The sequence below is a fragment of the Cryptomeria japonica genome, chromosome 2, assembly GCF_030272615.1.
Source record: "Cryptomeria japonica chromosome 2, Sugi_1.0, whole genome shotgun sequence".
NCBI classification, from domain to species: Eukaryota; Viridiplantae; Streptophyta; class Pinopsida; order Cupressales; family Cupressaceae; genus Cryptomeria; species Cryptomeria japonica.
This window is the reverse complement of record NC_081406.1, coordinates 679,237,868-679,252,090: the sequence shown is the minus strand read 5'-3', so window position 1 is coordinate 679,252,090 and position 14,223 is coordinate 679,237,868. Positions and strand designations below refer to the sequence as shown.

General features: G+C 40.3%; 1 protein-coding gene across 2 annotated transcripts in view; it reads left to right on the top strand.

The window, feature by feature from the left end:
* Nucleotides 1-14,223, top strand: part of LOC131036862 (GATA transcription factor 26) — a 159,138-nt gene that overhangs the window by 68,791 nt on the left and 76,124 nt on the right. For both annotated transcript variants that reach the window (XM_057968860.2, XM_057968859.2), the window contains exon 2: nucleotides 80-445. In XM_057968860.2, the coding sequence (XP_057824843.1) occupies nucleotides 80-445 (366 nt within the window). The remainder of the gene's footprint in view (nucleotides 1-79; nucleotides 446-14,223) is intronic.

Sequence of the window (14,223 nt, the reverse complement as noted above, 5' to 3'; positions counted from 1 at the left end):
GAGTTCAAACATCTTATGTCATGTTTAAACTATAAAGATATTTGCACAAATTTTGTCTGAATAATGCATAAAATGGCAGACACTCCCCTATGGCGAAATGGACCTCCAGAGAAGCCAGTGCTATGCAATGCATGTGGATCTAGATGGAGAACAAAGGGTACACTAGCAAATTATACACCGTTGCATGCTAGGGCCTTTGAATCCACAGATTCTTCAGAGTATAGAAGTGCTCGTGGTAAAAAAGCATCACAGACTCCAAAACAACAGAGATCTCACAAAAGAAAGGAATTTGGTCAAGATGTTGAGTTTGGAATTTTTGGGTCAGAGCCACATTATGCAATAGGATTTGATGAGGATACTAGTAACAGATCAAGCTCTGGGTCAGGAATATCATATTCTGAAGGGTGCATTCAGTATGGGGGTACAGCTGGAATTGATAGTGAAGGTTAGATTCTAATTCATGCATATTGTTGCAAATTGCAATTATAATTTAAATTCTTTTCCTTGTTGCTTCTAATCATGAATATTTAACGTCATTTATTGTATTTACAATTGCGTTTATGGACTTGAGAATTTTTAAGATGAGTCATAAAGACTAACTATGCACATGATTCTGTAAGCAACTGTATAGGTGAGGAATAATGATTTGCTGATTATTGGTGGTTTAAAATTCTCATTCCTTTAATGCACTAATTTTCACACTTGTCTCTTATTACTATCAACCTATTTCGTGTCATATGAAAACAACCGTTAGTTTAGATAAAAAAAATGAGACAACACTGAATTGGTAAATTCTTGGAGTAAAATTAAGATTCCTTGTTAAATTATTGCTACATAGATATTTAATAGAAATGCAATTTAATTCCTTTGTGAATTCATTTTATTTCCTAGCTCGTTTTGACCATTAGAGGGTTATGCTGTAAATTCCTTGTAGTTTCCATTCCCATAATAGTTTTTGTTTCTCATTAAGCTATAGGCTTTTAATTGACTTCTTTGTTAGGTGATAAATCATAAAAAAACAACACATCTGCTTAGAATGATGATGCCCCTATTTTGGTTAGCATGCCCTAGGAATATAATCAATTGCCCGACGATTGATTTGATTGTTATCGAATTCAAGGGAATTTGGGATATGATGGTGCTGCTTCAATGAATGTCTTTGATGTATGTGGTCATTTTGTATACTTGTCTTCTATAAAACTACTGATTGGGATGTTGAATGAACAACCATTAAATAGGTGCATAGAGCACACAGACAAAAGAAAAACAAGGAAGCAAACAAGGGAAAAGCCAACTGAAATTGGAGAATTAATGGAAAGAATACGAACGGTCCCCAATATATGAAACCCAATTTTTCTATGCTACTGAACCCTAGAGATGTGCATTCAAATACTCTTTGGAACAACAATCAAGCTCTAAGCTCTACCTCAAAACTCAATCTGTTTCTCTTGTATGGTCAACTCATTCAAAAGACAAGATCTCTACTATGTATAGCACATTTTGAAGAGCACACTAAAAATACGGAGAGGGGGGAGGGGGGGTGAATCAGTATTTTAAACTTTTGAAAACATGAAACCACATAAAACATAAAGAGAGCAACCATCAAGACGCAAAACACCGAATTTCTAATGGAAAACCCTTTCAATAAAAAAAACCATGGCACACAAAAGTGCACCAGCCCAGATTACATAAGTGAGAACCAACTCACTCAGAGAACCACGTCTATTCAGCTGAAGCACCAACTCTGTTCAGCTGAAGCACCAAATTCAGTTTGAGCACCAACCCAAAATTAGGAACTCAAAAATGAATCACCAAAGTCTGTAATGAAATAGCAGCACTCAGCAAAATAGATAATAGCAGCTCTGATCATGTAAATTCTTAACAACCCTCCAAAGTCTGCCCACACACCTTAGCCACATCACCTGGTCTATCGGAAACAGAAAAATCAATCCTCTCCAAGACGCTCAGCTAAAATGAGTAATCAATACACACTAGCAAAGGAAATTCATCGACTCTTTTCATAACAGCCAAACCAAATGCCCAATAAAATAAAACAGCTTGTTAGGATTCCTTTCATGTGAGACTCAAAAAAAGGTATAATAACACAGTTCTCCTAAAACACATGCTCAGACTTATCTGTTACCAGCATCAATTTTGTTCATTCTTCCTGATCTTGCTGTAAGATCTGTTACCCATATCTCCTTCATACGGTGATAAAAAGCAATGAATCACAATTCCTTTTCAGCATGTCTTCCCCATACCCACAATTTTCAACTGCCCAGTTCCCTTTTTTTGAATCACTTACGCACACTCCTATTCAAGCAAAATGGCAACTTTTTTATACTCCAAAATCCAAAGACATCACCAACAACTCAACACAATAATTCCATGTCAGCTAGTAATATATTAGCATCAAATAATACACACGATTTCCTTTATATACGGCACATGACACCCCAAAAATAGACAACACTAAAAAAAAAACGATTCCAAAAAAAAATGCCCAACTATTTGTCTTCAATAAACCAGATACCAAAACTATTAAGAAAAGATTACTCCATTCAATTTGGAAGTAACACACAACTGTATTTGGTCGCATAGCCTCCTTACGTCTTTATACAAGCATTGAACTTTTTTAAATTTGAAACAATATATTCATACCCACGTTCTTCTCCCTTTAACATTTCTCACAGCTTGCATCATCAATAAAAACGATTCCCTTTTTTAGTCTAATGTGTTACATTTGCCGTCTTTATAAAAATCGACCCTTTTTTATATTGAAGAGATGACATGGCAGGTGATATGGCAAACAAGTAGACAAGTAGGTAGCTTAAGCAGATAGGCAAGTAGCTCAATCAAGTAGGCAAGTAGCTCAACCTAGCAATCAAATAGCTCAAACAAATAATTGCAAGATAATCTTAATCAACAGCCTTTGACATGAATGACAAAATATGCAACAAACTCCCCCTTTGTCATTGATGGCAACTCCATCTGCAACCAGCCTGAAACAAATACTTCTTTGAAACAATGCTGCTCCCCCTGAATTACTACTCCCCCTTTGACATCATTGACTGATTTCAATCTACAAAATTGAAATAAGGCAAAAAAGAAATTTGACAATAAACACTCCCCCTGAGTTAGAACAACACTTCAAAAATTGAGTGAAATCACTCTCAACTTCTGTCTCAAACGTTCAAAAGTATCCCTTGGCAAAGGTTTAGTGAACAAATCTGCAATATGCTCTTTAGTAGAAACATATTCCAACTTAACTTGCTGATTACTAACTTGTTCTCTCAAAAAATGATATTTAATAGGAATATGTTTAGTCCTAGAGTGCATAACTGGATTCTTAGAGATATTAATAGCACTTGTGTTGTCACAAAAAATGTATATAGGATGATCATATTCTACCTTTATTCTTTAGTGTTTACTTCATCCAAAGAACTTCTGCAATGTACTTCGCTTCAACTATAGACAAAGAAGTAGAAGCCTGTTTTTTACTTAACCATGAAACAAGACAACCACTTAGAAAGAATGCACCTCCACTTGTGCTCTTTCTATCATCAACTGAGCCATCGCAATCTACATCTGTATAAGTTGTGAGTGTAAAATCATTACCTTTGGGATACCATAACCCATAATATAGCCTGAAATGTAGCAACATAACCAACAACTTGCATAATGTCAGGACTAGTAGCTGTAACATACAATAAACTTCCTATCATAGATCTGTACAATGTTTGATTTGCATATGGAGACTCATCATTTTTATCGAGTTTACATCCTGCCACCATAGGAGTGCTTACTGGATTGCAATGCTCCATTTTAAACATTTTTAGCATTTCTCTAATATATTTTGTTTGAGAAATAAAAATATCTTCATTTGATTGATGAATTTGTAAGCCAAGGAAAAATGACAACTCACCCAACATGGACATTTTAGATTCCTTCATATTGGTAGCAAAATTTTCAAACATCTCTTCACAATCACTATCAAAAATCAAATCATCAACATAAACTACAACAATCAACATGTGATTACCTTCTTATACATATAGATTGCTGTCCGCTATCCCTCTTCTGAATCCTTGCTGTTGTAGCTAACTATCAAGTCTATCATACCAAGCACGCGAGGCTTGTTTAAGACCATAAAGAGCCTTTTTAACTTGCAAACATTGTTTTGATTTTATGATACCACAAACCCATCAGACTGCTCTATATAGACTTCTTCATTCAGATTACCATTAAGAAAAATAAATTTAACATCCATTTGAAAAACCTTAAAACTTTTAAAAGTTGCAAAGGTTAAGAACATTCTAATTGCTTCTAAACGTGCAACAGGAGAAAAAGTTTCATCAAAGTCAATACCCTCTACCTATGCATAACCTTTGCACACAACTCTTGCTTTGTTTCATACTACTTGGCCATCTTCATTCAACTTGTTTTTGTAGTTACACTTTGTACCTGTCACATTCTTGTCTTTGGGCCTTGGGACAGGTTCCCAAGTTTCACTCTTCTGAATCTGATCAAGCTCCTATTTCATGGCTGCCACCTAGTAATTGTCTTTTGTTCCCTCCTCAAAACTCTTAGGCTCACTCTTGGATAGCAAAGAGATGCCTTCGTCTTCAAAGTAATATACATTTCTTCTTGTAGTTCTTGGTCTGTCCTCTTGCAAAATCTGATTGATAGGATAATTCTTTTGAACAAATTTGGATGAAGTCTTCAAAGATGTTCTGAATGTGGTCTTACTTTGATCAATTGTAGGTGTATTTTCTGTAGTTACACCTGCTGTCCTAGACTGAATATTTGAAGGTGCATTATCAGGTTGTGCATCTGCTGCCCCATATTGAACACTTTAATATGTATTTTCAGAATTTCCATCTGCTGTCCCAGCTTGTACATGTGAGGAAGACTGTTGAACAACACTTTCTACTTCATCTCCCTGGGAACTATCTTCACCATTTTGCAACTTGTCACCTGAGTTAGTATTTTCATGAACTTTCACATTAGCACTTTCAACATCCTTGTGTAATCTTTTGTTAAAACATCTATAAGCTTTACTCTTTGAAGAGTATCTGTTGACTCTAAATTTTACTTTGAAAGAAGACAACCTTATGGGAAATTCAGTGATGGGGTACCTATTGCGCGAGACTCACTGAATGACCTCCGGATTTAAGAAGCTGACGCTTCCTATTAGTTTTGGGAAAAGGGAAAGAAGAAACTTAAAGCAAAATGATCTAAACTACTGAGGTGGTACGCCAGAGCATTTTGTAAAAGCATTAACAACATATAAAACCCAAAGACATACGGTTTTAAAGCCCATTCAACAATCTACATATACGAACAAAACCACAATTAAGACACAATTAAGACACAATTAAGATCCCTTTGCAACATAAAGAAATATCGATCACGCATCTACCAGATAACAAGTGCAAAACATAGTTTAATTGGCAGTGTCTTAGATATTTATTTCTAAAGTCATCAGAATTACAGGGAAAAGCACAGAAAACCATCAAAGAATACTGAAAAGAGGCATCACAAAGGCCGCAAGCACAATTTGATTAACGTTTCCTCAGGAAACAACAACAGCTAAAAGGCTAAAATTCTATCTAAGAAAACTTAATTGTTCCTTCAAAGTTCTGAACTCCCAAAATAGGGAAAAACAAAGCATAAATAGAGCCCACGGCTCTACTAACAGCTCAAACATCCGCTAGCCATGCGCAACCGCCTTTGAAACAGAAAAACACTACCGTGGCATCCTGCAAGAACACACCCAGCAAAACGGCCTTCGAGGTCGTTACTCCCATTCAGCCACGACGATCTGAACAGAAAATAGTTTGTGCTAACTGCAGCCTGGCAAACAACGCACCCTAAATAACATGTGGCATCTCAGGGGGACCCCCACAGAAGGTCATCCAAACAGAAATAATACCGGTAGCGCGGAGATTCCGTGTGTCTCCATCTTTCTCAAGACAGAGGGTGGGGTCCAACATAAAACCGAGTCATCAAAAACCGATCCACTTGGCAACTCCGCGTTCCTCCAAACTTCGAACATAAAACACGACCTGCGAGGGGCAACGTCGAGATGACATTTGGCCTGTACGTTGAGCGCAGCTAGAAAGTTAAAGAAGGAAAAAGGCACCCCGATCAAAATTCGGCTCGTGGACTTCAACTGAAAATAATGTGAAGATTTCTTGGCGACTAAAAGGGGGAATTCTGTCTGCTGAATGCAAGAACCCAAAATTGCTGGTTTAGAGACTAGACTTCATGTCAAGATGAGGCGGAGTAGGTCAAAGACCTGCTGCAATGAGGACCAATCTTCCTCGGAGGGCAATACTTGCGTTTCCAGATACTGATAATGCTGATCCAAGCAGATAATTTCATCAAAAGGCAAGCCTACTGGTTCATCATGGACCAACTTCAAGAGCGCATAGAGCTGAGCTAGGGGATGCAGGAGACGTTCAACCTCTTCTGCCGAGATAGGATCATTCAGGCGCTGGATGAAAGTCCCATCCTGTTGCAAATGCTCGACCTGACTTAATACTTGTTCAACCCCCAGTACAGAACCATCAACGGGGAATGGAGAAGGCAAGCCTAATGAAATAAACCTCTCTATACGCTGCTTGATATCTGGGATGAAGACTTGCAAAGGCTCAAGTGTCGCTGATACGTGCATGACCAGTCTATGATGATTGATGAAAACATTCGTCTTCTTGATTAGTTGCCGGCGGTCTGCAATCCCTTTCTCTCTCAATTCTTCATCTTGGGCTGCATATAGGATTTGGATTAGGTCTTGAGCCATGGGGATCTTAGGACCAAGGATGACCATAGAGCTGTTGACAAGGGCTCCTGCCTCGGCGCAGAGAGATTGCGCTTCTCGAATGAACCTCAGCACGGGCTGCAGTGAGGGGCTGTATTGCTTAATTCTCTCCCAATGAGAAACATACAATTCTGATAGAATCAGAATTGTCGAAAAGTCTTGAGAAACCTGCACAGGGGGAGGAATACTTAGCAACAGTGAGACCTCCTCGCTTTTTGAAGCCACTTCATGTTTTAGCTCCTTGCACCTGTTTTGCTCAATGATCACCTGGCTTTCTAGAGCGAGGATCCTGGCACTTCCATCCTGCACCGCTTGTTGGAGCTGCTATGTACGGTCCCGTTCTTGTTGCAACAAAACCTCCGTGCCTAGAAATTTCCTTCGGACAATTCTAGGTTGGTCTCCCTTTCACGCAACTCTGCTTTGAATCGGGCCTTCTCCTCTAAAAGCATAACCTGCGCATCACTTAGCTTCCGGGCGTACTCTTCCTTTAGGCGGACTTCTTCGCGCAACTGAACTTGCACTTGGGTGGCATCTCTAGAAGCTGCTCTTAACTGCTGGATCTCCAGGGCTTTCTCTTGCAATTCTTTTAAGGCCACGTTCCTTGTCGCCTCCTGGCCCTTCAATTGGGAGCTCACGTTATTAAGGGTTGACTGCAGCTATCCCTTCTTTGAATTGGCCTGCGTCAGCAAACCTTGGAGTCGATTGATTTCTGCACTCTGGGCCTTGTCTTCTTTCCTTTGCTGGGTCAGGGATTCTCGGAGATGTGCATTCTCCGCTTGTATCTTGTCCAGGTGACGACTCTTTTTGATGAAGTCTGAAGACATGGCCTTTGAAGTCTCTTCCATTAATTCAACCTTGTCAGATGTCGTAGCATTCAGAAGGTTGACGCCCATAGCATGCAAGGTATAATCATTGGGCCTCATTTGGGATTCCGACTTATCAACCTTGGGGAAAAGATTTGCAAAGAAAAGACAATCTTTCTCTTCACTGAAATGTGTCTGCAGGTGTGGAAGAGCTGGACGAGCACCCTCTTCTTTTCGTTTGCCCGTTCTACCAATGCGGGCAGTCTTGGAATAGGCGACTTGTTGCTGGAAATCATCTGGGTTATCAATAGCCTGGCCTACAAACCCTACGCCAGGGGGAATCGCAAAGGGGAACTGGGAAATAGGCCCGCCAAAAGGGGTCTGAATAGGATGAGCAAGGGTTGACGGAGAAAACAATGGGATGAAAGGAGAGGCTCCAGACGGAAAAGGACTTGTAGACGCTAACCCCATAATTGAGGGAGGAGTGGACTCTCCAAAACCAAGCCTACACGAAACGAAGGTTGCTTCAGACATCTGCATGGAAAATACCGCGAGGATAAAAGCGGGGGCCGGGAAAGGAATGGAAGCCTGCGGGAATGCATCTTGGGGTTCAAACGGCGTCCCGGCTAGTGCCAACGTAAGGGCAGTGGGGACTTGGGTTTGCATTGTGACAAGAGGGACAATAGAGGAAACAACTTGAGTAGAAGAAAAAGGTAAAGAAGGGCGTACTTGAACCGTAGAAGTCACCAATTGCTGCGGATCCAAGAGGACCCCTGGGGTTTGAGAAGGCGAACTCTTCTTTGCTGAACTCGGATGCTGCCTTTTTCTTGGAGGGGAGTCATGCGCCTGCTTCTCAGCTTGTCTCTTACCAGCCTGGGAACGGGGCCTGCGAGCGGAACCAGCAAGAGGAAGGAGGATATGGGGCTCTGGATCTTGCCCTTCGATATTTATAACCTCTACATCCTGCCGTGGGGCCACCTCGGGGGACGAGTCCCCACGTGGGGAATTGTCACCTGTCTCTTAATCTGATTTATTGAGTTGACGCCATTCTAACTTGAAGCACTCGTCCAAGGGGGCATTCTCGATATTAGGTCCAGGCTGACTTACTTCCTGCCGATAGATCCAAAAATCTTCCCTCTTTTTCCTGGGCCAGGCATCCGAAGTCATGGTTTCTAACATCGCCCGAGGAATAGGCTTCGCGGGGTTGTGTTGACGTTTATTTTGTACACTGCCTAACACAGAATAAAATACCCAAGGGTACCTTATCCTCTCTTGAATAAAGCCTCTGATTGCTGAAGATGTCGCGAAAAAGGATCAAACAGGATGACTCCAAGGTTCTTTGATGTAGGGTCTCTACGTGTGGATAAGCACCAGTGGTCGTTGTGAATGCTGTTTCATCAAGGGGCCTTATGTTTTCGTATAGGAACAGAATTTCGTAAAACTATCAAGTTCTTAAAAAAGGATCAAAAGATAAGGTTTGCAAGAGATGAATTCTAATCTAATCCTAAGAATGACTCAATGTAGGCTAGACCTGGCAAGATTCTACCAATTTCAATATTGCCAAAACATAACAACTCAACTGAAATTGATGCGATCTTCTAAGGTGACTAATGATTTTCCAATTCATCAAGGATCGTAGACACTACCATGAAGGTACATATCAATGGTTCAATGATGATTGAAGGTTTAAGTAATCCAAATATCTCCAGTTGACCACACAAGGCGTTCTTACAATCATAGATGGCACACTCGCCGAAAACTCGGCGAGTGACAAAAACTCGCCGAGTTTTTGGACCTGGCGAGTAGTAATGACTTCTACTCGCCAGGAAAACTCGCCGAGTTTTTGCCAAAAACTCGGCGAGTTTTAAAGAAAAACTCGCCTGGGTTAGCATAACAGCAAAAAACGGCCAAAAATACATGCATTTTTTGTTTTTCTATATGGTTTTGGGCTGAGAAGGGGGAAACTCACTTGGAAGGGCCACCCTGAGAGCCCACTATGCCCTCAAGTAATCGCCGAATTTTTTGGTCTGTCCGTCAGGATTCATATACTTTAAGTTATATTCCATATATACTGTCAGGATGTTTGAGAGTGGTTTCGGACCTCCAGGAGTTATAATGCAAAATCTAGTTTTTGGAGGATTCTTCAATTTTCCAGACTTAGTCAAATTTCAGGATCCTTCGGCGATGCCCCTTGACCCCAACTTTGAGTTGAAAGTTTGAAACTATGAGTATGAATGATGAAATTTCAAATATGATGAAAGTTTGAAAGTAGTTTTAGCTAGAGCTGGGGAGAGGAAGTTGTATTTACTTTTGGTTTTACAAAAACTATTTACTATTTTGCTTCCAGCCATCAGCATTTCTCATGAGGATGCGATTTTGTAGACACTTTGCAATCAAATATATCTAGAATCAGCTTGTTTCTTTTGTGTTATCATTTATTGACTCATTGGATGCATCTTCTCATTAAATTTTGCAAAAAAAATGCATTTTTTATTAAAATTAAGCGTGTTTTTACGTTGCCGAGTTTTTCGCCGAGTTTTTCCGAGTTTTTCCCGAGTTTTCGCCGAGTTTTTTTCTCAGGGGCTTGGCGAGTCGAGCCGAGTCGCGAGTAGTTCAACTATGCTTACAATCAGTAAGAAGCTAGTGGTTTGGAATGTGAATCTCACCAAAGATCAAGCCCAACACTTAGTCCTTCAAATTTAAATACTACTTCGACCAAGAATGATTCAAGAAAGTAAGCAACCATGAAAGTAGCCACAAGATTTGCAATAAAACACCATAACTTCAATATTTTATTGATCTCAAAGCCAAAATAGGCAACAATTGCTTGAAATTCTCTCTTCAAAACTCAATCTTGCTACAAAATAACTTTCTTCTCTCCAAAAGCTCTAATTCTAATTCTAATATCTCATTTCTAATTTTCTAATTACAAAATGAAAATGAATGAGGGTATATATAGCATCCTCAATTACAATGAACGGCCCAGATCAAAAGAAGATCAACGGCTGAGATTCTGACACCTAAACCCTAATTAGGGTTTATTACAAAAAGTTCCCCTTTTATTGAACAATATTAAATGCATAGCCAAATATTTAATTGGCACAAAAATCTAGGAAACATAGACCAATGATAATTAAGGTGCCACATCATCCATAACAACCTCTCTTCTAGAACCTTGTTCCCTTTCCAATGCTCCTTCTTAGCATATGCAGTGAATCTAGACACAATTCCCTCGATCTCAGCAATAGGAATCTCTGGAAGATTCCTCATTCGTTCCTCCAAGTGGATGACCTGATCGAAAGCCTTGAGAAGAGCTGTATCCCATCCAAGTTCGAGTTCTTTGATTTTCTCAATCAGGAGCATGGTAGCGAACATTTGATCCCTTTGCTCATCCGTGATAATATTCTCATCTTTGCAAAAGATGACCTTGACCTTCTCCAACTCTTGAAGATTCACATCTGTCTCATCTTCAATCCTTCTGCCAAGAATAGAACATAACACCTCAAACACCTTGTCCTGAATTGGATGGATGATCTCCTCAACTTGATTGCATTTGGTACTAATGTCTTCGAAAAGAACTTCCTTCATCTAGAGTAGGGTTGACCACTGGAGTAAATTATGAGCTCCTCCATCCATTATCTTTTCTTGTGCTAGGATCTTCCTTGGTGTTTGCCTGATTACTTGCAGAACAGGAATGACAACATCTCTAGTGTGTGCAAAGGCGGCTACTGTTATCATTAGGTTGTGAATGATCTCAAGGACCTGGATAGCTCGATGGGTAGTCTGCATCATTCTTGTTGCGAACTCAATGGCAACGGTATGGGATTTGTCAATCCAAGAGCTCATAAGCTGGACCAAGCTCTTAACTCTTTCTGCCTCACCCACTGATTCAAGGGGAAGTGCTTGCACAGGAGATACTGCTGGATCCTGACGTCCCAAAGGCTGATTGAGATGGCTAAAGTAGCCTCTCCAAGCATCGACCTCTCGCTCAAGCTTTTTATTCTTTTCCATTTCTTCTTTAAGCTTGTCTTTAAGTGCCTCAAATGAATCAGTTGCCTCATCCAGTGTCTGCTCGGCTGTGAGTGGACCAAGCTCAAATGTTTCTACATCATACTCTTCTGCAAGGATTTCACCTTCATATTTGTCCACTGTTGGTGTAGCTATCTGCAACTTCCTGGATCCTGTCTCATCTCTGATCATCTTGGACATTTTGGTGGCCTTCTTCCTTTCTGTTACTCCCTGAGAATTTCCAACAAGGCTTTCTAAATCAATTACATTATCTTCATCTTCGATCACAATCACCCTTGTTAGCCTCTCCTTCAACCAATCTGGAATTGCGGATCTTGTCTCTCTAACTTGTATCTCTTTAGGCAATGGTTCTTCTTTTCGGAGAGGAGATGTCACTTCATCATCATCCTTGTCTTCATGCAGCTCATTGACTTGACTTGATGAACGTTGAGGTGCTTGCCTTTCTTCATGTTTATCATTCTGGACCATTGATTCCATAGATTCCTCAACTTCAAGTACCCTCTTCTCTTGTCCTTGACTTGTCCTTTTTTTATGTCGGGAAGATTTGCCAGATGAGTGATCTCGATGGGCCTCTTGCTTCTTCTTGGAGGATTCTCTTTTCTCAGGTCTTTCTTTCCTCTTCGCACCTCTAGAATGGGGATTGCCTTCACTTACACTTTGAAGATTACCTTCACTTGTGCTTCTAGGATGAGGATTGCCTTCACTTACACTTGCTCCTCCTTCTCTTGGTCTTTCCTCCAAAGTAAAAGTCATAGATATGTTCTGTTCTCTCAACTTTTGATGTTGCACATCAACCCATCTGCGAGTACAAGACAAAACTGGAGCCATCAAAGCCTTTAAGTCAAAAACCTCAGGTTCATTCCAATCTATCTTTACTGCTTTGTCTTCTCGGTCATAAGATGATTGGAGATGTCTGCCACTGTCCTGAGCTTGATCAGCCACTCTGTAAACTTTGCATTTCCTGATGAAATCCAAAGGTAACCTGGAATGCATCTTTCTTTTCACCTCTAGATCATCTGAGAGATTCATCAAAAAGTCCTCTATCTGAAATTCATGCTTGTACTTTCTACCAATTGTTTCTTCTATATATCCATAAGGATCAAAATTCTCTCTCAAGGCAAAGAATGAAAATGAATATAAGGCCAATTCTTTCTCTGCATCATCCATGGCTAGAGCATTAGGACATACCTCAACTGAATTCCCTAGTATGATAGGCACAGGAATTCCATTTCCATGCCTGTGTCTGAATGCCTTTGCATAAGCTGCCAACTGCCTAGTCACCTCCAGTAACACTATTCTGTCTGTCGGATATCTTGGCAACATATATGGGGGTGAAGGACACCCATGAACTCTAATATATGTAAACTTCTGGAATTGGATAAACCAAGCACCATACCTTTTTACAAGCTCCTGTGCATCTTGAGATAACCGGTTGTGAATCCCACCTTGCAATGTCCTGGTGATGTTCATCGTGAAGGTATCATTAACCAACTTGTAGTTACTTCCAGGTGGATGATGCAAATGAACATAAGATTCACAAACTCTGACTTCCCCGGGCCCTCTTCCGATCACTCCTCTGTGAGGTAGTCCTGCATATTCAAAACTCCTGATCAAGGCATATATGATGTACGAGCTCATGTGGAAGGATTTGGTAGCCTTCAGTCTTCTCAACTGCACGTCCAAGCAATGGCTAATAATTCTAGCCCAATGAATTGTTCCTTTCCCTTGAACTATCACTTGGATGAAGTAGAACATCCACTTCTCAAAATAGAAGGCTTGGGGAGCCCCTGTAACTCGATTGAGCAAAGTTATCAAATCTCTGTACTCCTCCTGGAAGTCGATCCTATGTGGTGTATTGGGAATCTTGCTCAGGCAAGGACAACTTTTGAGTAACCAATTCTTATTGATGATGCTCGAGCAAGTGTCTGGATCATCTTCGTACATGGATCTAGCCCCTTTCAAGCTTTTGTAAATCATATCTTTATGTTCTGGTAAATGGAGAGCTTCACTGATAGCCTCTTCTGAAAGGTACGCCAAAGTGTTTCCTTCCTTGGACACGATCGATCTTGATTGTGGGCTATAGTGGCGGGCGCACTCGATCATCAGCTCATGGCACTGGACTACTGGAGGGAAACCGGCCGCCTTGATAATGCCACTTTCAATTATTCTCCTTGCGATAGGTGATGGCTTTCCAATGTAAGGGACCTCTCGAAACTTCTTCACATTGAAGTTTCCCAAGTTGGTATCTCCAATGTTACTCCACTTTGACACGATCTTGGTCTCCAATTCTTCATTCCTTTGATCTTCCTTCATGAGAGCTGGACGACTGGTGGATGTTCCTGGCTTTGGGGTCGCCATCTTGACACCTACACAACATTTCATAATGAGTAATATATTTTGCAATTTAAACATTTAGGAAACTTCATGATAAATCTTTGAATTATCATTTCCTAAATATAATTACGCAATTTGAAATCCAAAATTTGAACAAGGGAGATCTCGCTATACCTCTTCTTGAGAACTAATTCTAAGAAATGATGCAAAATTAGGCAAGTTTGCTAGGCAAAA